We start from the raw sequence: 23,093 nt of genomic DNA, 5'->3' as shown, positions 1-23,093 counted from the left end.
TTTTTATACATACATTTAATGTATGTTTAGTGTGAAGTCCTCATTCTCGTTAATGTGTAAGAATTTCTGCTATAGAAAGCGGTATATTAAATAAAACGAAGTAAATAAGTCACATATTTGTTTTATTACATGAATTCATTTTATTACCTAATATATACAAGTTTAAAACATTTCGCTTATTTCAAACTTCAATAATATGCAGATTTTTTAACATCGTCAGTTCATAATTTAGACTATTAAGAGCATAGGCTCTCGGCATGGGCCATAACGCCATGAAGAAAATAAAGTCTTCTAAATCAATTACAAAAATGGAAAACTGCTTGCAACTTTCTGATTGACAACAAAGTCACCAGCTTTGTGTCTGTTTAACTAAAAAGATGCAATATACAGCGAACTTCCCATGTGATTATATAAGTAGTAATTTTAATGCGATTAATCTGCACTATCACGTCGCGAACTTCGTCGCGGGCTCCATACATGGTAAGATTAATCGCTTCGAAATATAAATACTATCGATCGGTCGTATCGACCTGAAACTTACAATGTATGAAGCCCCTAAAACTATATGTATGTTAGTGCGATGCTGTAGCTAATCATGGTCCAAATTGCATGGTGCAACGGAAGTATTCGAAGAATACACTTGGAAACACAAATTTTCACATCAAGTAACGTCAAAATTCCCTTGTTGATAACTATCTTACATAACCAGCACTGGTAGGGACCAAATTATTTCTAAAAATATTTAAGCTTAGCGCTTCGCCGGCCTTTGCCGCGTTGTGGTCGGAATTCACGCGTCGTCGTACCTAATTTTCCGGAACCTAAATTGACAGTAAAGTGATAAATTATATTACCGAAATCGCTCTGAAAGAGAAAGTAATTGGCCCCTTCCTGTACTGGTTTTTTACTGGAAACAAGGTACATTTCCCTATAGCTAAACCACTTATGAGATAAAATCAGAATTCCCATCTTCTAACTGCAAAACAACATTATTTCACTCGGTATCAGAAATATTTTGCTTAATAACGGAACTCAATATAGGAATGAAGATTTTTGTTTAAAAAACAATATTCTAGATTCGTGAAAATAACTTCTCAGAGTAATACCTGTAACAAAAAAGTGTTTGTAATTAACATTTAACTGTGAAGTTATGACAGAATGAATAAAGTTGTGAAAAATATACTCTAAACAAAGTTTGGGAGTCACGACAAATATTTAAGCAAAGCATTAGTCACTAACTAACACTTCAAATTTAACAATGTTTTGTGTACTAGCATGCAATCGTAGAAACTGTGATAAATAAATACAGAGTACATAACGCACGCTTAGAATGAAACTGACACAATTTGAAAGATTAGAATTTCCAAAAAAAACTATGAGCTAAAAAAAAAACTAGTTTAGTTTTAAAATGAGAAATCTTTATTATCGGCCTAAAAAAAGAAATTAAATAAAAACAAAAATTTGTAAAAAGTCAAATTAACTTCGATACTATTTACTTTTAGCGGAGCGGAGCCGAAAATAGGAAATGTAGCGGCAATATAGCACAACAACATAAGATACATCGATTACTTAATTCTGTCGTACATAGATTTTCATAAAAAAATTGTTTTGTCATTTTCGATTTATGGGGGTCAGTTTAAAAAAAATATTTATCGAAACTACTTGGAATTGACGCGCGGTACTATCACTCGTAGATTCACAATTAAAAGCTTTGTCTAACTATGCAATAAAAGGGATGTCATTTTTTTAGGGCAAATTAATATACTGTGTTAAGTGACTACCATTTTAGGATTATTAGTACCTGTGAGAAACAACATATTATGTTGTTTTTTTATATAAAAGTGATAAGCGAAAATCATAAAAGATAATGCTTGTCATACATTATCTATCACTTTGCGTAATAACCCATCCGGATTCATTTGGTCGCTCAGTTAGCATACACGCTAAGACGAAACCCTGCTGTCATCTCTATTGCTAATGACATAAGATTAAAGATGCCAACCATTGGGACAGTGACGAGCACTCGTACGTTTACTTTACAGTTTAGTAACTGAATAAATTACATCATCATAATGTGGAATTGTTTTTGCTATAACGCAAAACACGCCAGATGCGCGGCTTAAGTCATTATACTATGAACAAAAAACTAATATTGCACTTGTTATAAGTGTACCAAGTACATAATTGTGTGTACTAACCCCGCGCAGGCACCCCTGGTTTAGAGTATCTCTAATGAAAACTGATACTGGGATTTATCAGAAAATTTATATATAGCAACATTTTTACATAGGTACTAGTTCTTTTGTAAACGTAGATTTATATAGCATGATATCTTTGGATAGTTTTGTTAATTATTCTGATATTATAGGTATCTAAAGTAAGTAATACAATAGGCACAGAATTAATGACATTGTCTAGATATCTCGTTATATTATTTAGTGAATCTTATATGAAGTAATAAAACAACATCTATTTAACATATAGATAGATAGATAGAAAAGTTTATTTCTGCTAAGAGTTACATTTTTAATTATATTATTATATTTTATTACTATTTTTTATTATTTTTTGAGTTATATGTTCATAAAGGGGAATATCCACATTATGCCAGATAACTAAATAATTACACACTTAAAATTATACGTCTTTTTTTTGTACCTACTCATTAACTTGCCCAAACCGACTATAATATCACTAACGCAACTACATGAAATTGCATTTTTTATAGCATGTTAACGGATTAACGATTAACGTTAACTTGCGTTAAATATTCCGAAATGTAACGCTTTAACGTTTAACGAAGTTAACTTTTTTAGCAGCGGATTAGCGATTAACGAAGTTAACCGTTTGATTAACGGTGCCCAGCTATGATTGCAAGGCCATAAGGCGAACGAGTTTGAAGTGGTCAATCGCGTACCGCAATGTAATGCAACTTGCACTAGCTAAGTTTATGCATAATATGCGTGTTCATGCAGTTCCTCCACCCCCACACTCTTAGAACACACACAAGTCACACAAGAAGATAAGCTCTGGTTGAGTTCGAAACGCGTCAGTGTATTTTGGTGGTGGTGATAGATGGGTTTGTGTGTGTTCTTACAGTGTGGAGGTGGAGGAACTGCATGAACACGCTTATCTTGCATAAACTTAGCTATTATAAGGTCGCGGGTGAGCAAAGAATTTATTTTAGTTCATTGATATGGACCTCCGCAAAGTAACGCCTGATTTAATAAATTATTTAAATTTTGAAGTCGAGCCCAAGCATTTATTTTAATATTTTTAATAATTTTGCTTTATTTCCTCGCATTATTGGAGAAAAGCACTATATATGCCTCAGCGGAAATGGCAATTTGTGGATTCGTATTTATTGACGGACTCAGCTACGCTTCATCCGTCAAACTCTACTCATCCACGAATTGCTTTTTCCCTGCTATAATTGGTAGTAGATGCACTTGGTGTCAAGTGAACACTTACTCAGTACTTGCGGTAGTCCCTGGCGGGCGCGGCGTAGCGGTCGGGGTAGGCGGCGCCGGGCGGCGGCGGCTGGTAGGCGGGCGGGTAGCGCGGCTCGTACGCGCCGCTGCCGCCGCCGTAGCGCGACTCGCCACCACCCCACGACTCGCTCGCGCCGCCTCCGCCGCTGCTGCCTGCAACCACAGTTTGGTGTCAACCTAGAATGCTTTTAGCGTAATCGAGCCTCGTCGCAAGGGGTCATCCATAAATTACGTCACACATTAAGCGTGGCGGGGGAGGAGTCAGGCGGGTATGTGACACCGGAACAAAATAATTGTAATTTTTATTATGTGGCCCCCTATACATGCTCTGGCATACTGGTGCTTGCTGTTAGCTGACTGGATTATGCAGTTTTGTTTGTCTTTACATATACTTTATTGGATTGAATTTTTTTTAGTTATTCATGTTTTAAAACAATAAAATTAATGAAACTAGACATTTTGTGGCAACTTAAATTTGAATGAAATTTGCATACAGAGACGATAAGCCAAAGACGGACAGACATAGCATACTTTTGCATGCCGGAAAATTAATATATTTCCGCAGGTGATCGGTAAGCATGCCTTAGATTGTTGTTGGTTCCATTCCATTCCATTCCATTTATAATTCATTTTCGGAATTAGATATATTCAACCTTTCTCTTAAAAGGTGTAAAGCTGCACTGTTAAAACATTAGTTTCGTTTTGTTCAACTAAATTATTATTTAATAGGTCATTTATATTCTTTGTATGTGTTACTCTACTGTATAATTTAATAGTGGCATATTTGCTTGTCTATGTTTCGTTTAAGTCCTATTTTCTTAAGTTTTTTTTCTATATTGTATCGTTTTTTGCCCAAATAATCATTAAACATTATATTGGAGTATAGTTGTATTTCAGTGAAGAAAGCCTCGCTCCAGAAAATAGTCTAATCTAAAATAGCAGTACCTTTAGTGGCGGGCGCGGAGTCGGGATACCGACTGGAGGCGCTCCAGGCGCGCGGCTCGGGCTTGCCAGGCGGCGATGGTCGGTACGATCGCTGCTCACGGGCTTCGTATGACCGGCTACAGAACAAATACAAAAGTAAACACACTATAAATTGAACAGAGAACAAAAACTAATCAAGACAAGTCTTGACTGGTTTTTGGCGCTTCCTTGGACATAAGTTACTGAGCGCGCGGGTTGCAGCACCCGTCGAGTCACGTTGCTCCGAAGAGGAAGGGCTACGGATTAGCCCGAAACATGTTGGGCTAAACTCGATTTAAGACGTGAGTTATCCGCGTCAATATATTTAATATGTCAAAAGAATTTTATAAGATAAACGAGAACTGTATTAAGATTGGTAGAACCTAATAAACATGCCTTATGGGGTACATACCGTTGGTCATAGGAAGTACTATACAACTATGTACATAGATATTATTATATTTAAAAATGGTTAACTTACCTGGGTTCTTTTGGTCGAGTGCCAGGAGGTAATGGTTGCCGCGCATCGTCATTTGAGCTGCCATTGCTGGGGTACTTCATGTTTCCGGCTAGAAACAACACATCACATTAGAATCATTGAGAAACAAGACATTTAATTTTGATTCGTTAAAATAGGTAGATAGTGCTTGACGTCTGGCTGGAATAACACATATGCTACTTTTTATACCGATATTCCCACAGGTTGGGAATAAAATCCCGAAATCTTAACCGCCTGCCACAGGATAATACCTACTCCCCTCCTAAGATAAAAAGCGCTATCTCAAAAAAAAAAAAAAAAACGAGTTATTTATACTATGTGATGATGCAGTGTGACAATGTGTAATGGACGAGGAAAAAGACAGGATCAGGGTGGTACTCACGGCTGATGTGGGTCGGTCCCAGCACACAATTATCCAAAATAGTTCGTGGTCTTGTCACGGGCCCGGACTGATGACTATCGGCGGACACACACACTATTCACAAGGCAGTTCAAAAATCATGGAATTTGGCCAAATTTCTGGCTCATTCACGTGACACGCGCGTTCAGTTCGGTATCCGGAAGTACAGTGATCCGGCGCTTGTCGTAGAGTACAGGAGAGGAGATAGCGGGTAGTTTGATATTACGAGGATGAGGGTAGAGGATAATCACACATTGTCACTGCAGAATGTCTTAAGGTGATTTTCCACCGGCGAGACGAGACGAGACGAGGTGAGACGAGAATTGAAATTTGTATGGCAAATTTTCAATTCTCTCCTAGCACATCTTCGGTGGAAATAGTAAGCATTGACGAGGATGTGCGAGACTTGAATTGAAATATTTGTTGTTGTAAAAATAAACCGTATTGCTTCCGACATAGAGTATAAATTCAATGTGCTTTTCCACCGGCGAGGCGAGACGAGATTTGAAATATTTGTATGGCGACGCCCGCGGCGGGCGCGCGAGAATGCAACAGCAACACGCTTCGCGCGATAGGTGTTTTGTTGTTCGTTGCTGCAGGGCTACAGTCAAGGGCAAAGATATCGACACGGCCAAAGTTGCAAAAATATGTATACACGACTTTATGCACTTAACATTAAGGCCGTGTATACATCTTTGCCCTTGACTGTACTACGAAATTCGAAAATCGAAGTTCGTATCGTACTGTCCCTCTCTCTCGTATTAAATAATAGAAGCGTCGGAGGGACGGTACCATACGAACTTCGAATTTCGAATTTCGTAGTAGCCCTACTGTTTATTACTTGAGAATACCGTCATGATAGTACAAGCTATGAACACGAAGCGCGTCCCCTGCAACTGTCCTTATCATACTTGAGTATCTTATTTGTGCGTCACGTAGATGGTTGCACGGCTCTTTTTTGTTAATGGAGTACCCACTTTTTAGCTCTCGCGGTGACTATTAATGTCAATCGCGAGCTTGCGCGGGCTCGCGATGGCTATTAACGTAAATTTTTAGTGGAAAAGGGCCAGTGCGATTTCAATTCTCGCCTCGCCTCGTCTCGTCTCGCCTCGCCGGTGGAAAATCACCTTTAAGCTATACAGTAGTATTTTTTTTTAGATAGCGCAGCTTAGGAGGGCAGGATAAATATTATGAGTGTTTTGTATCGTAAATTGAACGAGAAAATAGAAAAAAAAACATGTTTTTTAAGGGTAGTGTGAGTGGTTGTTCATTTGCGAGCACATATGCTAGACATCGACCGAGTTGAAGCTGTTGTCATGGCCGAAAGCGGCAGGATCAGGTCATCATCATTAGAGAGTGGTTTTGAAGTAATGATTACTAGTTAAATATGGATATGACTAGTGCAAATGGTTAGATAGATAGATTATTTATAAGACTAGCTTTTGCCCGCGGCTCCGCCCGCGTGGTATTCGGTTATCGCGCGCTGTTCCCTCGGGAACTGTGCATTTTTCCGGGATAAAAAGTAGCCTATGTCACTCTCGGGCCCATAAACTATCTTTATGCCAAAAATCACGTCGATCCGTCGCTCCGTTACGGCGTGAAAGACGGACAAACACACAAACACACTTTCGCATTTATAATATTAGTATGGATATCATCTTGTTTATTGGTCTTACAGTTATCTTATTACTTACTTACTTACTTACCGCAATGCAATCTTATAGATAATTAAATTCAATAAATGTTATTCTTGCAACAAAGTATTTGTAGAAATAATACTTTATTATACGAGGGCTGCACTGAAAGTTTCGGGAATCCAAAACTTAGAAACTTAATTTTGGCACATATTATACCTTTTTATAATCTCTAAAGTTTCAGTATCTTAACACACTGGCCACATAAAAAAAAGTAATGGTTCGGTTTCAATTGTTTTTTGAAGTCGTCGAGTCGCTGATGAAAATGGAATTGTCCCGTGAAAACTTAAGAGCTATGATTTATTACGACTTTAAAAGTGGATTAACACAAAAACAATGTGGAGATTGCTGCTTTTAGTAATGAAGCACCTTCAAAGACTACAATATACAGGTGGTATTCAGATTTTAAACGCGACCGTGTATCACTCACGGACGACGTGCGTGAAGGTCGACCAAAATCGGCCGTCACTCAAGAAAACATCGATGCTGTGCGTCAAATGATAAAAGAAGACCGGCATGTGACATACCGGGAAATTCAAGAGTGCTTGGGTATTGGAATGAGTCAGATACAAATTATTTTACGGGAAGAATTGGGCGTGCGAAAGTTGTTTTCCCGCTGGATCCCTCATTTATTATCTGACGAGCAAAAAGCGACTCGTGTCAATTGGTGCCGCAAAACTTTGAATAAATTCAACGGAGGAGGCTCAAATGCAGTTTTTAGTGTCGTATCGGGTGACGAGTCGTGGATATATGCATATGAGCCTGAATCTAAAAACCAGTCTCGAGTTTGGGTCTACGAAGATGAGCTCAAGCCGACAAAAGTTATTCGCTCTCGCAGCACGGCCAAGAAGATGGTGGCCACGTTTGTCTCCAAATCGGGTCATGTAGGTACTATTCCTCTCGAAGATCGTAGAACGGTCAATGCCGATTGGTACACAACTATTTGTTTGCCGAGTATCTTTGATGAACTCCGAAAAAATAACCCTAATCGCCGCATCATCCTTCACCACGACAATGCCAGCTTCCACACCGCTCGGAAAACAACTGAGTATCTGAACGGTGAAAACGTCGAACTCCTGGACCATCCTCCATACAGCCCCGACTTAAGCCCCAACGACTTTTTCACATTCCCCAAAATCAAGGATAAGTTGCGTGGTCAGCGGTTTCAGACGCCGGAAGAAGCAGTGGAGGCCATTAAAAATCCCATTTTTTCGACCCCTACTTCAGCATTCAATAAGTTCTTTAAAGACTGGTTTGAACGCATGGAAAAGTGCATAAAATATAAGGGCGAATACTTTGAGAAACAATAAATAATAGTGTCTTAAGGGCGGTAAATAAGGAATTAGGAACGAGAGTCTAGTAGAAGCCCGAAGACGAAGACTGAGGGCTTTAATGAGTCGATGTTCGTAATTATAGTACCGCCCGTGCGACATACAATGTTTTTCATTCTATTTGCGAGTAAAATTGTATATTTGTAAAAAATAAAACTATTTTTTTTTTATTGCCGATACCGCTGACTGCGCTCTTGGCTCTAGGCGCTGCAGCACACCACGCAGTAACAACTCATTTACCGACCTTGGGCTTCATGACAAAAAAAAATAGTACGGGCAATGACTCATTTACCGACCACGGGTTTCATGACAAGCACATTAAGGTCGAGGGTTTTATTTGGGGGTTGCAACCAAGGTAGCCTGCATGTTACGACACTGTTTACGAGCAAGTGTGATGAAAAATACTTTTATCCAATTTAACTGCATATTTTTATCTATTCCCGAAACTTTCAGTGTGACCCTCGTAGTCGTAGTCGTAGTTTCATACAGCTCAAACATACGAGTATAGATCCTGTTTATTACGTACCTTTTTGATAAAAATAAATTCTTACTTTTACTAGTCTTATCCAAACTTGTAATCTCTACTTCAAATTCGCTCTCTAATCATCATCATCATCAGTGCGGTTCGTGCAACTAGGACCAGACAGAACGCAGACCGCATTCAAAGCGCCCAAGGTCCTGGAATGTTGTTAGCACGTACGTACCGTAGGCTGCGGTCTTGGTGGCGACGTGCCGCGGGTATTCCCGCTTGTAGTCGCGGTCGCGCTCGCGCTTGTCGGCGCGGTCGTAGCCGGCCGGCACCTCGAAGCGCGGCGGCGGCGGCGCCTCGAACTGCCCGCGGCTCGACGACTGTCACGATACAATGGGCATGATAAGTTTTCGGTATATTATTTTATCTAGAGTTTTCGGAATCTATCCCCCTGAAGTCCTGAGACCCACCTTATGAACATTTTTAAATTACAAAATTTGCCAAAGCAATCGCAAGAAAGCCAGCACATATCTGTGCAGTAATTCAATAGTGTGTGTGGTCCCCAATCCGCACTGGGCTACCGTGTGAACTACTGCCCAAGCCCTATGGTTCAAAGAGGCTTGTGCTCTGCAGTGTAACAGGATTGTGTGTAAGTAAACAGGATTGCTCTAATCTCTGAACTGCACTGTCGTCGAGTTTTTTCTTAAGTGTTTGTTTAGTTTTTTGTTGTTTATTAATTTTGGGTCCATATTGACTCATAAAACTCTTATTCCTATTTTTAGGGTTTCGTAGCCAAAATGGCAAAAACGGAACCCTTATAGTTTCGCCATGTCTGTCTGTCCGTCCGCGGCTTTGCTCAGGGACTATCAATGCTAGAAAGCTGTAATTTTTCACGGATATATATGAAAACTATGCCGACAAAATGGTACAGTCAAGGGCAAAGATATCGACACGGCCAAAGTTACAAAAATATGTATGCACGGCTTTATGCACTTAACATTAAGGCCGTGTATACATATTTCGTACAATAATGCGGACAAATAACACTTATGATTATAAAATATATGAAAACAAAAATATTTGTATTAACAAAGTTATAAATGAATATTGGCGTTATGAATTAGAATGATAAGGAGTTTAAATCGTTAGTATAAGAAAATATACGAAAACCAATATTATTATGAACAAGGCGTATGATTATGATTACTGATATTATGAGTTTCGATCGTTAGTATTAAAAATTTTTTATGAAGAGTGAACGTTATGATGTAAAATGGTATGACAAACATTTTCGGACTTCTGATAATAGGACTTGAAATGTTATGCGAAAAAATGCGCACCCATTAATTTTTTGTATAATTAACGAGTTAGTTTGTTTAGTGTTTAGTAGGAAGTGTCCGGTCGGCAGTACTCACACTGACCATGGGCGGCGGCGGCACGCGCTTGTGCCGTGGCTCGCGCTCGTAAGCGGGCTCGGGCGGCGGGCTGGCGGCCGGCTTGCGGTACGCGGCGCTACTGTCATAGCCGCGCTTGCGACGCTCCTCTTCCAAACTAAAACAAAACCATAATGTAAATAAAAACCGGCCAAGAGCGTGCACGCCCAGGATAGGGTTCCGTAGCCATTACGACCAAAATTTCGTATTGTGTACTGAATCTTCCAAGTTTAGGTATATTTTATACCTTAGGCTGCTATTTAGGTACTCTTAAACTACTACTAATAATTCTCACTCGATTTCAATGAAAATTTGCATGTTATTCCCTCAATAGGGGATAATTGGAGGGCCTTGAAGTTGGCAACATTTGCCTCCCGCGCTTCACAAGGCGACTGTGGCGCCGTGAGTGAAAAGGGAACAACTTCTTGCGGCGGATCGGTCGGACGGCGTGTGTTCCAACAGTCTTACTTTTCGCTAAAAACATTTATAACGATTTAAGTTTAGGTTGTGATGTGTGGTGTAGTGATACTACATAACAACTACAAAACAAGCCCAAGCATCTACAAGAAATCGGCCCGGGCCTCGGCGGCGGCATCATCAAGACCACGAGGAACACGCGGGTTCCATCAATCAAGGTAAATTGTCCCTTATCGTGTTATAGCATGCTTGGACTCCTTCCCCTGAAACTGTATGTCATAATTCGAGGTATTCGAGGTTCGACATACTCATGTCGGTTAACAATTCCTATGTTTGTTTAATGGTGTGATAGTAAATAGATATTTTTTTATTAAAATCTGATATTTAAATTCTTTTATATTTACTTGTAACGTAGTTATTTAATTTTAATTAATTTACATTGGAAATACTCTTATACATTTCGGACTTTACGATAAATGACAACTGTTTAAAGCCGGGTGCGCATCATGTGATTAAAGTTCTGTCTTTGTCACTCTTTGCTATTATAAGCAGGACAGCAACATTTCAAACTGTCAATTTGCTTTAGAGTGTAGACCTGCTTTAGAACTGCCTTTGTGACGGGACACTGCAGGGGTCAAATGAAGATCATTACTTAGATTTTGTTTATTTAATTCAGTTTATCATATTTTTGGAATCTGATTTCTGAAAACGCTTCACAAAGCCTATTTCTCCAAACGGTTTTCGATTTATTATACGTTATCAAAATTGGGACATCTCAATTGTGCCTAGTCGGCGGAGCAGTCTGTAAATTATCACGTTTTAAAGTTTCGTGATTTTCACTCATAATCAAAACACCACCAACGGCTTATCACGCTAACACTTTAATGTCGCCGAAACGTCGCGGTAAATATTACTCGTGTGTGTTGGCGTGATAAGTCCCGTTGGTGGTATTTTGATTACAATAAATTATCTTCACAAAGTGAAAAGTTAAACAGTTTTATGTTGAAAAGTGCAAAATATCTGAAATGTAAAGAAAAGCCTCTAATGACTGCTGTTGCAAAAAAGTGGCTAAATAGTAACGAGTACCGCAGTTGCGCGCGCTTCAGCTCGAGCCGCTCGAGCTCCAGTTTCTCCCGCTCGAGGCGGTGCCGTTCGCGCTCCAACCGCAGAAGCTCGTTCTTTTCGCGTTCTATTTTCTCCCTGAAACAATTAAACATTATTTATTAATGTCTCCGAAATTTGATGTGTCAATTTTATTTTCATCACACTTGCTCGTAAACAGTGTGACATGGGTTAGCTGATGACCTGAGCAGCGACCCCCCCCGCACCATGTTGCTGGGGGCGCGGAGGGCTGCTGCTGCTGCTCCTAAGCTGCGCCAGCGGTATCGGAAATTTTAGAAAATTTATTTTTGTCTTACAATTTTACTCGCAAATGTGACCAAAAACATTTTACAGTTGAGTTTGTAAACTTGTGAGCAAAACTTTGATTAAAAATATCAGAATATGCATCTATACCGTTGCACAATAGTCGTTTTCACATATTTTTGATTAAATGTTTGCTCAGATGTTTAAGAACTCGACTGTATGTGGCACGGGTGGTACTGGAATTACGAACATCGACTCATTAAAGATTCGACTTCGGGCTTTTCATAGACTCGCGTTCGTCATTTTTTATTCACCACTCTTAAGAGCGTTTATTCCTGCTGAGCTGGCAACGTTGCATTTTTGTTAGTTTTTCTCGACTATTCCTTAAAAATTGAATGAAAATTAAAAATGTTTTCGTATAGAAAGAACACTTCTTAATATATAAGTTAATGTGTCTACTCCAATAATTATTCGTGATAGACTTTTATATTCCTTAAGGTGGAACGATTTCCATACTAATGTATTAACACAATCATGTGCGCTTGAAAGAATAATTTGAAATTAAAATCACATCTGTTGACTTTTATTTTGTTCTTTATTTGAGGCATTTTTTATTTACCTAAAGAAAGCTTTTGATTAATAGCTTAATCTAGATGATTATTTTAGTTATTTTTTGTCAATATGTGAGTGGACGGCGACAGTATCGTACGCCAACGGCTCGGTTAGTAGTGTGTGTTTCAGCTACGTTGTCAACTCGCTGACAATTCGATGCTAAGCGACGTTGCCAGATTTCGTTTGATTTGTCTGATCAAAATCACATAATTACCATTTTGAAGCTCGTTTAACTTTTTTTTTAATATTTTTGCTGGCCATAGGTACAAAGTCCGTCAGTCAAAAGACTGAAGTGCAACGAACAAATGTATTGCCAATTCTTTGGGTTTCCGACAGAAATTAGGAAGAAAATCACATAACATTAACGTATTAACAAATAAGTACGGAAAATTGCATTAACGGATTATAAATTAGTAGTGATAAAATCAGATAAAGGCTGCATGGCTTGTGGCTTTTTCCATAAAATAAAAATAAAAAAACATCAAGTCAAATGTCAAATTCGTCAAGTCATAATTTTTTGTTCGTTTGTTGTCATAGGTTGTCATGACATTGTAAACTAATGGAGTAATTTTTTCCTAAATTAAATTATCGTAATTTGTCCTCGAAACTGGCGGGATTATCATTATCTATAATCTATAATGTGAATGCAGTTATATTTTCAAGTATTGAACTGAATTATAATTCACATTGGAAACTATGAAGCCACGAACTTTGCGAAAAAAATACATAAAGCATCAATACTCTGGTCTCGAAAAAGACGCATTATAAGGAAATTAAAAAGTAAGTACAGTAGAGGCTGAGTACAACATACAACTTCCACCACCCCCGTGGGTACCGTAGGAATCGGCTGAGGGATAATATCAGAAGATGGGCAGCAGCGTTTTCCAAGCAACCCCACATCATATACTTACTACGCTCGCCAACCCGCTTATCAAACGTGGCGAGTATTGGCAACACGGGAAAATATGGGGGAGGCCTAAAGTCTCAGTTTCCATGACCGTAGGTGTTTAGGACAGATTTTTTTACTGTTTTTTTTTTCAAGTCCCCTTGGTAGCGGACTAACTTTTGAGCCTCATATCTCGGTAATTTTGGAGTTCAGAGAAAAGTTCATTTGACAAAATATGCTTCTTCAAAATATGTTTTATTTTCATAATAAAATATTTAATTACAGAGTGAAAAACACTGTCATAACATACATTGTCGGCTGGTAAGCTGTGTACGAGACTGGCACAAGACTGGAAAAGTGGCGTGAAAATGCAAGAGGCACTCAGCAGTGGTTGTATGTGGGCTAATTTAATTGACTGATGTAAATAAATAAATAAAAACTGACTTAGTGATGGACTTTTTTATTTGTTGTTCAATAGAGCCTTCGATTACTACCCAACCAATTAAATTTGAAATAAAAATAAACAAGTCTAATTTCATATTTTCACGTGTTTTTCGTTGAAGGAAAATATCGTGAAGAAACGTACACACACCTGCTAAATAATTAATGGTGTGTGCTATATTTCAATTCACACTGGGCCTGCGTTGAAAATAACGCCCAAGCCCTCATTGTGAGAGGAGGCCTGTGTATGTATGTATAGGGATAATGATTATGACTAATTTTCTCATAGTATGTAAAGTGTATTGTAAATAAAAAATAAATAAACAATCGTTGAGTTACGGTCAAGGAAACTGAGTCACGTACCAGGGTGGAACCTATGTGCTACTAATGTCATGTTGACATCCCATACACTTGCCAAAGAAATCACAGCGCAATTGAATATGAAAAGGTTCCACTTGGGTTCCACTCTGGTACGTGATTCGGTTTCCTTGACTTTGTAAAGGCGAACTTATCCCTCGAAGGGATCTCTACCAAGCAACCCTTGAGTGGATGTGAGGAATTATAAGTCTCATAGTACTTACTGTAGTTGTGCTGTGCATATTCAGATTTACCTAAAATTTAAAAAAAATAAATGTTTGTGCCTAAATTAGGTCTTATAAATTTTTAGCTACACATTTCAAAAAATATTAACATCATTAACTGAGAACAATAAAAAAAAAACAAAAAAATTAAATCTTACAACGGGTTTGAACCCGAACTTCCTAAGCTGAGGGTAGGGTAAACTCTAGCCTTATGCAACTAGGCCAATCTGCTCTTTGATCATGAGAGCGAAATTAACAAAGACTTCTGTTTACAACAAATTACAAGCATGTGTGCGAAAATATCTCAGTCGAAACTGCAGCGATCAAGTGAAAGTATTTTCTAAATTAAAATACATCTGAAACTTGGTACGATATATCACAAATTTCACGCTATTGGCGGTATGTACATTATTTTATAAAAATATCCACGATTTCATTCCTAAAAAAAATAAAATACGTGGAATTTGCACACTAACGTCATCTACTGGCGCTGTAGTGCCTAGCTGACCGTGACAAACGACCTTAAAAACGAATTGATGTTTATTTCCGGTTTTTAAAGAAAATAAAAGTCTATAACGAATAATTATTGGAGTAGACACATTAACCAGTGGCGATCCTTACATAGAAGCCCAAAAGCCGGGCTTGCCTTATAAACCGAACAACGTCCAAACGAGAAAAAAGTTCTAATAAAATCACTTTAATAATTTAGCGCGCTTTATTTTACGTAAAATACTAAAAATTGCGTAATCCGCGGCATGGCTTGGTTAGTGGCGCTGATTGCGACCGGCGGCGACGCGGCGATAGTGGCGTACATTGTAAATAGCATGACATCTCGCTCGCTCTCGTGGGCTTTTACGGGGCTTCCAAACGCTCTCTTCATACTTAGGAAAACGTTAGTTTTGCAAATATCTATGTATAGCTGCATATGTAGCACTTTCTTTGCAATTTTGAATCTGGCTTACGGTGTGAAGTTTGTTGCGTTTGGTTTGGAACGCGACGCGAGTGCGCGGGCGAGATGAATAACTTCTAACTTCATGATTGTTTATTTCGAACCGTGGGCCGTAGCGTAGCGTTGTGATTTGATGCAATCATTTCAAAAAATAAATAAGTGCTTAGGTATTCTGGTTCTAGTGCGGTGTAAAGTGCAGTGCCTGTGGGAGAGAATGAGTTCGGAAACGGACCAAATTGTCCCTTGTGTGGACTCCAAGTGTATGTCTGTAAAATTCTATCTAGTAATAGCATGCCTTCAGTGCGCTTTGGTAAGCTCGTCCAAACTGAAGATTGAAGTTTACGGCAACAAGATGGATGTAGGTACATTAAATTATAAAAAATACTAAAACATATCTCTCGGCTTGCCATAGTCTGATACCCTAGGCACGCCACTGACATTAACTTATATATTAAGAAGTGTTCTATCAGACAACATTATTAATTTTCATTCAATTTTTATGGAATAATCGAGAAAACTAACAAAAATGCAACGTTGCCAGCTCAGCAGGAATAAACGCTTTTAACCCCCTCGTACGCGCAAAACATAAGATAGTCTTAAATTGGGCATTGATCCTGAGTAATGTTAGTCAGCGCGTACCTCTCAGCGCGCAGCTTCTCTCGCTCTAGCTCGAGGCGGTGCTTCTCCTGGCGCTGGCGTCGCTCTCGCTCGCGCAGCGCGTCCTCGGCGGCGCGGCGCCGGCGCTCCTCCTCGCGCGCCGCCCGCGACCGCTCGCGCGCGCGCGCTACGTCGCGCTCTTTCTGTAACATACATCCTACAATGGGTATGTTCCACTTAACAAGTAACAACGCACACAATGATTGTAAATTGTAACACCCTCTATAACGCTTTTATTTATTTTTCCACCTTAGGCACAGGCCTTCGCTTCGCAGGCGATCGCTCGACGTCATAGGTGACGTTACAGTTCGCGATGGCGTCGCGCCACTTTCGTCCATACAATATTGGTGGGTCAGATTGGGCTATCATCAAAACGTAGCGGGAATTCGAAAAAGATGATAGATGAGACAGATGTCATCAGAACATGATGCACTGTTCGAATCATCATCTCTCATTCATTTTGTCAAAAACGCAACCATAAATTCACGGAATCCGTGTTGAATTAAATTTTAATCTCGCTTCGATTCACGTGAAATATTTACTCGTAAATCGCAACCCATACAGCTGCACGTTTTCGCAATGTATTGCGAGCACACGGCGCTCAAGATGCCTACAACGTCCGTGGTCGTTTTACGTTAGGTGGAAGGGCAATTTCTGCGGTCGTGGTCGCGAGAGTTGCGTCGCCCAGGATATTATTTCTAAAACTAGGGTGAACGAGTGATGGATTGTAAAGACCGGCTTGTTGAAGACTTAATAGAGTAATATTTATAAATGAAATCCATACCCAAATCTTGGAGAAGGACAAAACTTCTCTGGGCGATCGCTTCCTTTCACGACTCCTTGTGCTTCGTTTAACTTTGTCCTGAAAACATTTAATATTATAGTATTCTTTCTTATAAATATATACTATATAGATTATGATGTAACAGTAGAAAAATAACATGAATATCAATCAAATTCTGACGGTTAAATGTGATGCCGTCTCTATTTCTTTTGTTTGAATAGACGGATGGATGGTGAAACCGCCCCTAAGTGAATTACCTTATCTTTATGATCAGCTTTATCGCGAGAGTTCGACGCTGACCTTGTACTTTCTTCACCCGACGCTTCGCCATCCTTTTTAGCTTTTTCATTAGATTTTTCAGTGCTTTCTTTATCATCCTATGGTAGTAAAAGAACATATTAAGTTTGTGATTATCAAAAGTGACAATTGGCCAATTTGTTGCCAATAATGAATGACATAAATTAGTAAGTAGCTAACTCAATTAATATAATTATAAATCAATAATTTGTCTCATAAGTATTAGACTGCGTGCTCCACCCGATGTGTGAAGATGAGAAGCACTCTTTTCATATAAAGATACCATTCCGATGTGGGCGACCGCGACTGAGTGGCGCAGCCCATTACTACGAAAATGTATGTAGCTAGTATGAAAATTTGCTTGAACCTGTCAGTGCTTCATATTAATTTAAACTAAGCAGTTCATTTACTTCGTTTTCCTTGTCCTTAGCATCGTCCTTGCGCTCCTTGCTGGAGCGGCGCTCTGGCCTCGCTGGCTGTCTCCTCGAGGACGATTCCGATTCAGACTTCGCTTTTTCAACTGAGATCATGCGGCCATGCAACTCTGTGGATTTTTTATGTTTGAACATTACTTTTTCTGTATGACTTATAGATGTTATTCTGTTACTGATAAACACAACTAACTTTAATATTTTTTACGAAAGATGTACAAACGTGATATTGGATTTATAAGCATAACTTCCATAACATAAACAACTGAGAATGAAAGTGTCCATATAACAATTTCGAGTAGTGGCAATTTAAGTTTTATGACCACTTCTGTATCTGTACAGCTGATATTTGTTCTGAAAATTGAATGTAGTTGGAAATCTTCTCTTTTGAAGTCATGCCCTAATTGCACAGGTAATTCTAGCAACAATTGGAACTTGATGAGGTATTTTGGTATTTGAGGATATTAAGTATAATTTTAGTGACTAACTAACCAGTTCTATGCAAATTCTTGATGCAATTTTCCGCGTCTTGTGCACTGGCCATAGTTACGTAGCCGTAGCAACGAGATCCGGGAGTCCTTGCATTAGTCACTACTTTTGCTCCAATAACCTATTAAGTAAAAACAGTCAAATTATATTGTATTAAAAAGGTTTAGCAGGCTATGGAAGGACATGTGGTCCCTGTGAGGAATTGTAGAATTGGTAAATGTCAATTGTTTGTCTCCTCATACCTAGTAATTACTAGATGTGAAACGGATAGTGGTTTGGCCGGATACCGGATATTCGGCGGGACCGTTGGCCGGATAGCCGGATATTCGGCCTAGTTTTACGTACAATTAAATTAAGCTAATTCGAACATGCGCATGACACTCCGTGCAGGTTGCAACTTGTAGAGTATAATTAATTAACTTAGGGGCTGTTTCACCACCCATTGATTAATTTTAACTGACGGATAAATATGATGTCGTTTCTGTTTGTTTTGTTTGAATAGACGCGAGACGGTATCACATTTATCCGTCAGTTAAAATTAATCAATGGGTGGTGAAACAGCCCCTTAGAATAATAAACTGATGTCAATAATTGATAAATTCATAAATAAATACCAGTTTTTAATCATAACTATAAGTTTTTTACCATCCGGTATCCGGCCGGATAGTACGCAACTATCCGGTATTCGGCCGAATAGTAAAATAGTGGCCGGATATCCGTTGCATCTCATTTATTTATTCCTCTTAATGGCGGCCATAAGGCTTGGGCCAATGTCAGTTAAATTAAAGATAAATAATATTCTTCTTATGCATGTTGTACGGTGATTGTAGTTTTTGCAACTTGATAGCAATTCAGAACACGCCGAGACACTTGCGCATTAAAAAATGTCAGACACGAGAGCAATATAGAATTTTGTGATCACTGTTCACTGTTAAGGTTAATCGTCGCATAAAACACTATCAAAATTATACTTCAACTAGCCAAAGAAGCAGAAATACCAAAATTAGATATCGTCTACATCCGCCATGTTCGAATGCTACAAATCGAATCCCGTTGCATCTCTAGTAATTACTCCATCTTTCAGCCCTTTATCTTGAACTGTCACAGAGATAATGTCAAAAATGTATTTCTCACAGGAGCCACATGTCCTTACTTAGCCTGCTAAACCCTTTCGGTAATTTCACTCATCATTAGGTATCTCGTGGGATGGCCACGAAAAAACATATCTTTGAAATTACTTCGACGTTTCCGCCATTTTTGCGGTTATAAGTAGATCTTGTAGTTCAAAATAAGTTTTTATCATTAAAATTTTGTAGTGCTCATTAATTATACTTATACTAATTAAGTCTAGTTTATAATTATTTCAATATTATTCTTTATTTATAGTATAAAAAGAGTAGTTTTCCGATTCGTGGTCGCCACTCGAGTTCTCGATGTGGCCCGCCCATGCCCTCTTGAACTTGCATAATTTTCCGATACTTGCATTATTTCGCAAAGAATCTCCACGCAAAGGTAGTTATGAACCATTATTGCTTGATAAAATAACAAAGATCGTAATATAAAAATTTTCGCATTTATCCTCCTAACGCCCAAGTCAACTTTTTGATTTATGAACATCAAACTTTGTCATTTATGATAGTTTGATTTAAAATTACAATAAGTCCTTCATAAAGGACTCTGGGCGTTAGGAGGATATAGTATTAACCTGTCCTCTCCCAGAGGCACAAATTTGTGCCCAAATTCCTTTGATCCTGTTATCCTGGGAGATGACAGATTAATAGGGAATAGGAAGTAGTATCAGTAAGATTGTACGCATGATAAGTACCTTGCCATGTTTACTGCAGAGCTGCTTTAAGTCTTTAGCGCGGGTGTCTCCAGAAAGGCCGCTGACCCATAAGTTACGGGCGCCGCCCTCCTTTCCATCGTCCTTTTTATCCTTCTTTTCACTATCACCTTCTTTGTCCTTGTCATCTGTTAAAAACACAATTAGTTGTACCTACACTTCAATTTTCAGAGTACTATTTTTGAAAGATTTTAGACTTCACAAATTACCTTTTTGGTCCTTTTCCAACTTTTCAGTTTCATTGCTGAAAAATATAAAGAATCGATTAGTACAGTCATGTGATGGAACATTTATAAGCTTAACACAGTTCGTAATAGTGATAGGTGCATTCTTTTCTCAGGTAAAAGCGTAAGAAATTTTTCACACCCAATCAACTACAAAGTTTTGCACCATCTCTCCTTCCGACGACCGACGCGAAGTGCAGGCGCTGTGCAGAGCTTGACTCTCGACGTTGGCGCTCCAGCCTCGCACACACCGTCGCACGGAGATTTGACTGAAGTCTCGATGTTGTAGAACTGAAGTATTCTGTGCCGTCGTCATTCTTCAAGAGGTGGCTTCGTTGTTCCAGTGAGCGTACAACCGTACCGATGCAGTCGATGGCGCCATCACGTGGTTGGTGCAAAACTTTGTAGTGATAACGTAAGTATAGTATCAATCGTTCGAATCGGAGAATATAGTTGCGCGGGGCGGCGTCGCGACGGCCGTTCGGCATTCACCAACCTAGTGGCGGCGGCTTCGGAGTTTACTTGTTGATCTTCGGCGACGGCGTCGGCGGCAGCGGCGGGCGGCGCGGGGGTGGCGCCGGGCTCCGCCGCAGGCTCGAGGACGCCGTCATCTATGTCAGTACACGCGTCAGTAGCGGCCGGGGGCAGCGCAGGTCGCTCGTTGCGAGCAACCCGCCCTGCAGACCTTCCATCTTCGCTCAGGTCAAAGCTACCAAGATGATTCTCTTCACATTTCTTCAAATTGGAAAATGTAATATCTTTCTGACCTGAAAACTTGATTCGATATTAGCACCACTGTCCCTAGGGTTGGAGAATACCATAGTGGCATTGGACCGCTATGTTGAACATAAATTTTTGAACACTGGAAGAGCAAGTGACAATGTCTTGGTTGTGAATTAACATAGATGAACCATGACAGTAATAATTAGAAGTTCAGCCTGTAGGACTGTAGAACATCTGTAGACAACTGTCCAAGGAACAGCAACAAGTTTTCTTCCTATTACATTGCTCGCTTTATTCTGGTGTTGATTGCAGTAGCAAGTTCTTTACTGTGGTGCCTCCAATTTTTACAGTCTGAGTTTTTCTCCTGGTGACCAGTCTCCAATCTAGTAGGCAGCATCACTCCGTTTCTTTACAACATTTAATTTATTCTCCTTAAATTGCAATGTCCAGTATAATAGATATACGTTTATACACAAATAACTAACAATCACTGAATATCAAAAGTGAATACAAGACTAAGTAGTGAGTAGTAACAGAGGTGGGAGTTAAGTAAAGTCTTACCTTTTTTATTTTGTTTAGAAGTTGTATCGGTCTGAAACAAACAAGTAACATTGTATTAAGGATTAGCAGCAAGTGCTTGGCACTCCTCCAACAAATTAACAGTCAAAATAAATAAATTATGTGTTTTTGGTGACATGGACTACATTATTACTCATACATTTTGAATCAAATATAGTTTGTTAGATTACTAAGACTGTTAAAAAAAGAACAATATGACATGATAAACATATATTTATCAACAAACAAAACAAACATATATTTCAAATAATACCAACAAACAACACCTTTGAATGACTAGAACTACTTGACTAGAACTATTGGATGTTAATACTTAAACTTTAGTCTACCTCCATCAGAAACCCATTAGTCAGCTTAGGAGCAATCGGAGGCAATGTGACAGTAACCCTAAAGAAATAGAATCGTACCTCTTCATTGAGCAGTTCATCTTCCCCAAGGTCCAAGTTAATGCTGTCCTCTTCCAAGTTATTTTCAGCTTTCTGATCTTCTTCATCATCTTTGTCTTGGCATAGCTTTTTAGGTGGACTCGCGTCAGAATCATCATTCATTTCCCGTTTTCTAGAATTTTTTTCTGTGTCTTCAACATCCATTTTTTCCTCTTGTTTAGTTTCTTCAGTGGCGTTTTCTTCTTCTTTTGGTTGAGACTCAGTCTCGTCCTCCTCTCCGGCATCGTCTTGCACGATCATGTCTTCCATGGTCGGTGTCTCCTCTGCCTCTTGCTCAACAATACTCTCAGCGCGACGAGTTCTCTTTGTTGGAGTCTTACCTTCCGGAGTACTCAAGTCAAACTTGAAAGTCTCTGGGTCATGTCCTTCTTCCTTCAAATGCTAAAACAAACGCACAACGGTAATAGTTTGGCTCAATATGATATTTTCAGTTTATTCAAGAGTGCTATAGGTTTCATGGTGTAATTTAAAAATAAATATTAAACATAGTGTAATCGATTCAGCTACCTTTGATAAGCGTTGGATGAGCACACCACGAACGCCACTTTTATCTAGGTTACGCTTCTCCAACTCAGCACGCAAGTCTATCACTCTCAAGTCTTCTAGTACACGCTTTCGGTCAGACATGTTATTTTAAGATTGCTTCTAATAATAGACGAGAAATCCTGTTTATTTTAGTACAAGTTAAATAGTTATTCCACAAAATCTATAGACGCGGACAATACTCGCTCGATTTCCTACCAATTTCCTACAAAACAAAATGGCGACGTGTGTGTGCCACTGCCACAGACTGTGCCCCTGCCGCCGGTATGGTATTTTGTGTTGTCCAGTGGGTTGAAACTCCATACAAAAAATCTAATGTATGGAGCTAGTGACTTTTTTGTACCAACCTCTCCAAAATAACTTATTGGTTGCCATATTTATGAAATGATCTGTGTTTAGAAGATTTCACTTAAATTATAATATTTGCAATTCTTCACATTTTAAGCTGTGAAAAAAAAAATAAGCGGAAAAAAATATTACTAAGATAAATAATACAATATAAAAATAATTCTGACTGGATATCCTTTTTTATTTAAGTAAATGAAAAAA

At 39.0% G+C, this 23,093-nt stretch overlaps 1 protein-coding gene and 1 long non-coding RNA gene across 3 annotated transcripts; one reads left to right on the top strand and one right to left on the bottom strand.

The window, feature by feature from the left end:
- Nucleotides 1-105: 105 nt before the first annotated feature.
- LOC141445086 (uncharacterized) lies at nucleotides 106-22,798 on the bottom strand. 2 transcript variants are annotated; one of them, XM_074110867.1, is made up of 18 exons: nucleotides 22,509-22,798; nucleotides 21,963-22,382; nucleotides 21,538-21,568; nucleotides 20,750-20,864; nucleotides 20,239-20,273; nucleotides 20,012-20,157; nucleotides 18,190-18,307; nucleotides 17,677-17,810; nucleotides 17,227-17,346; nucleotides 16,970-17,047; nucleotides 16,168-16,328; nucleotides 11,781-11,894; nucleotides 10,260-10,395; nucleotides 9,080-9,224; nucleotides 4,933-5,020; nucleotides 4,434-4,549; nucleotides 3,469-3,641; nucleotides 106-1,103 (listed from the first exon to the last, which is right to left on the bottom strand). In XM_074110867.1, the coding sequence occupies exons 1-17, from the start codon at nucleotides 22,626-22,628 to the stop codon at nucleotides 3,469-3,471; spliced, it is 2,250 nt and encodes a 749-aa protein (XP_073966968.1). In that variant the 5' UTR covers nucleotides 22,629-22,798; the 3' UTR covers nucleotides 106-1,103. The 2 variants fall into 2 exon arrangements, with proteins under 2 accessions (XP_073966968.1, XP_073966969.1); XM_074110868.1 differs by having other exon boundaries at nucleotides 10,266-10,395.
- On the top strand, nucleotides 12,556-14,008 carry LOC141445088 (uncharacterized). The gene is made up of 2 exons (XR_012453276.1): nucleotides 12,556-13,451; nucleotides 13,843-14,008. It is a non-coding gene; the product is annotated as an uncharacterized lncRNA (long non-coding RNA).
- Nucleotides 22,799-23,093: the final 295 nt, after the last annotated feature.

The sequence above is a fragment of the Choristoneura fumiferana genome, unplaced genomic scaffold, assembly GCF_025370935.1.
Source record: "Choristoneura fumiferana unplaced genomic scaffold, NRCan_CFum_1 Sck3bRy_348;HRSCAF=598_pilon, whole genome shotgun sequence".
Lineage (NCBI taxonomy): Eukaryota > Metazoa > Arthropoda > Insecta > Lepidoptera > Tortricidae > Choristoneura > Choristoneura fumiferana.
The sequence above is the reverse complement of the archived record's forward strand: the minus strand, read 5'-3'. Positions and strand labels throughout refer to the sequence as shown.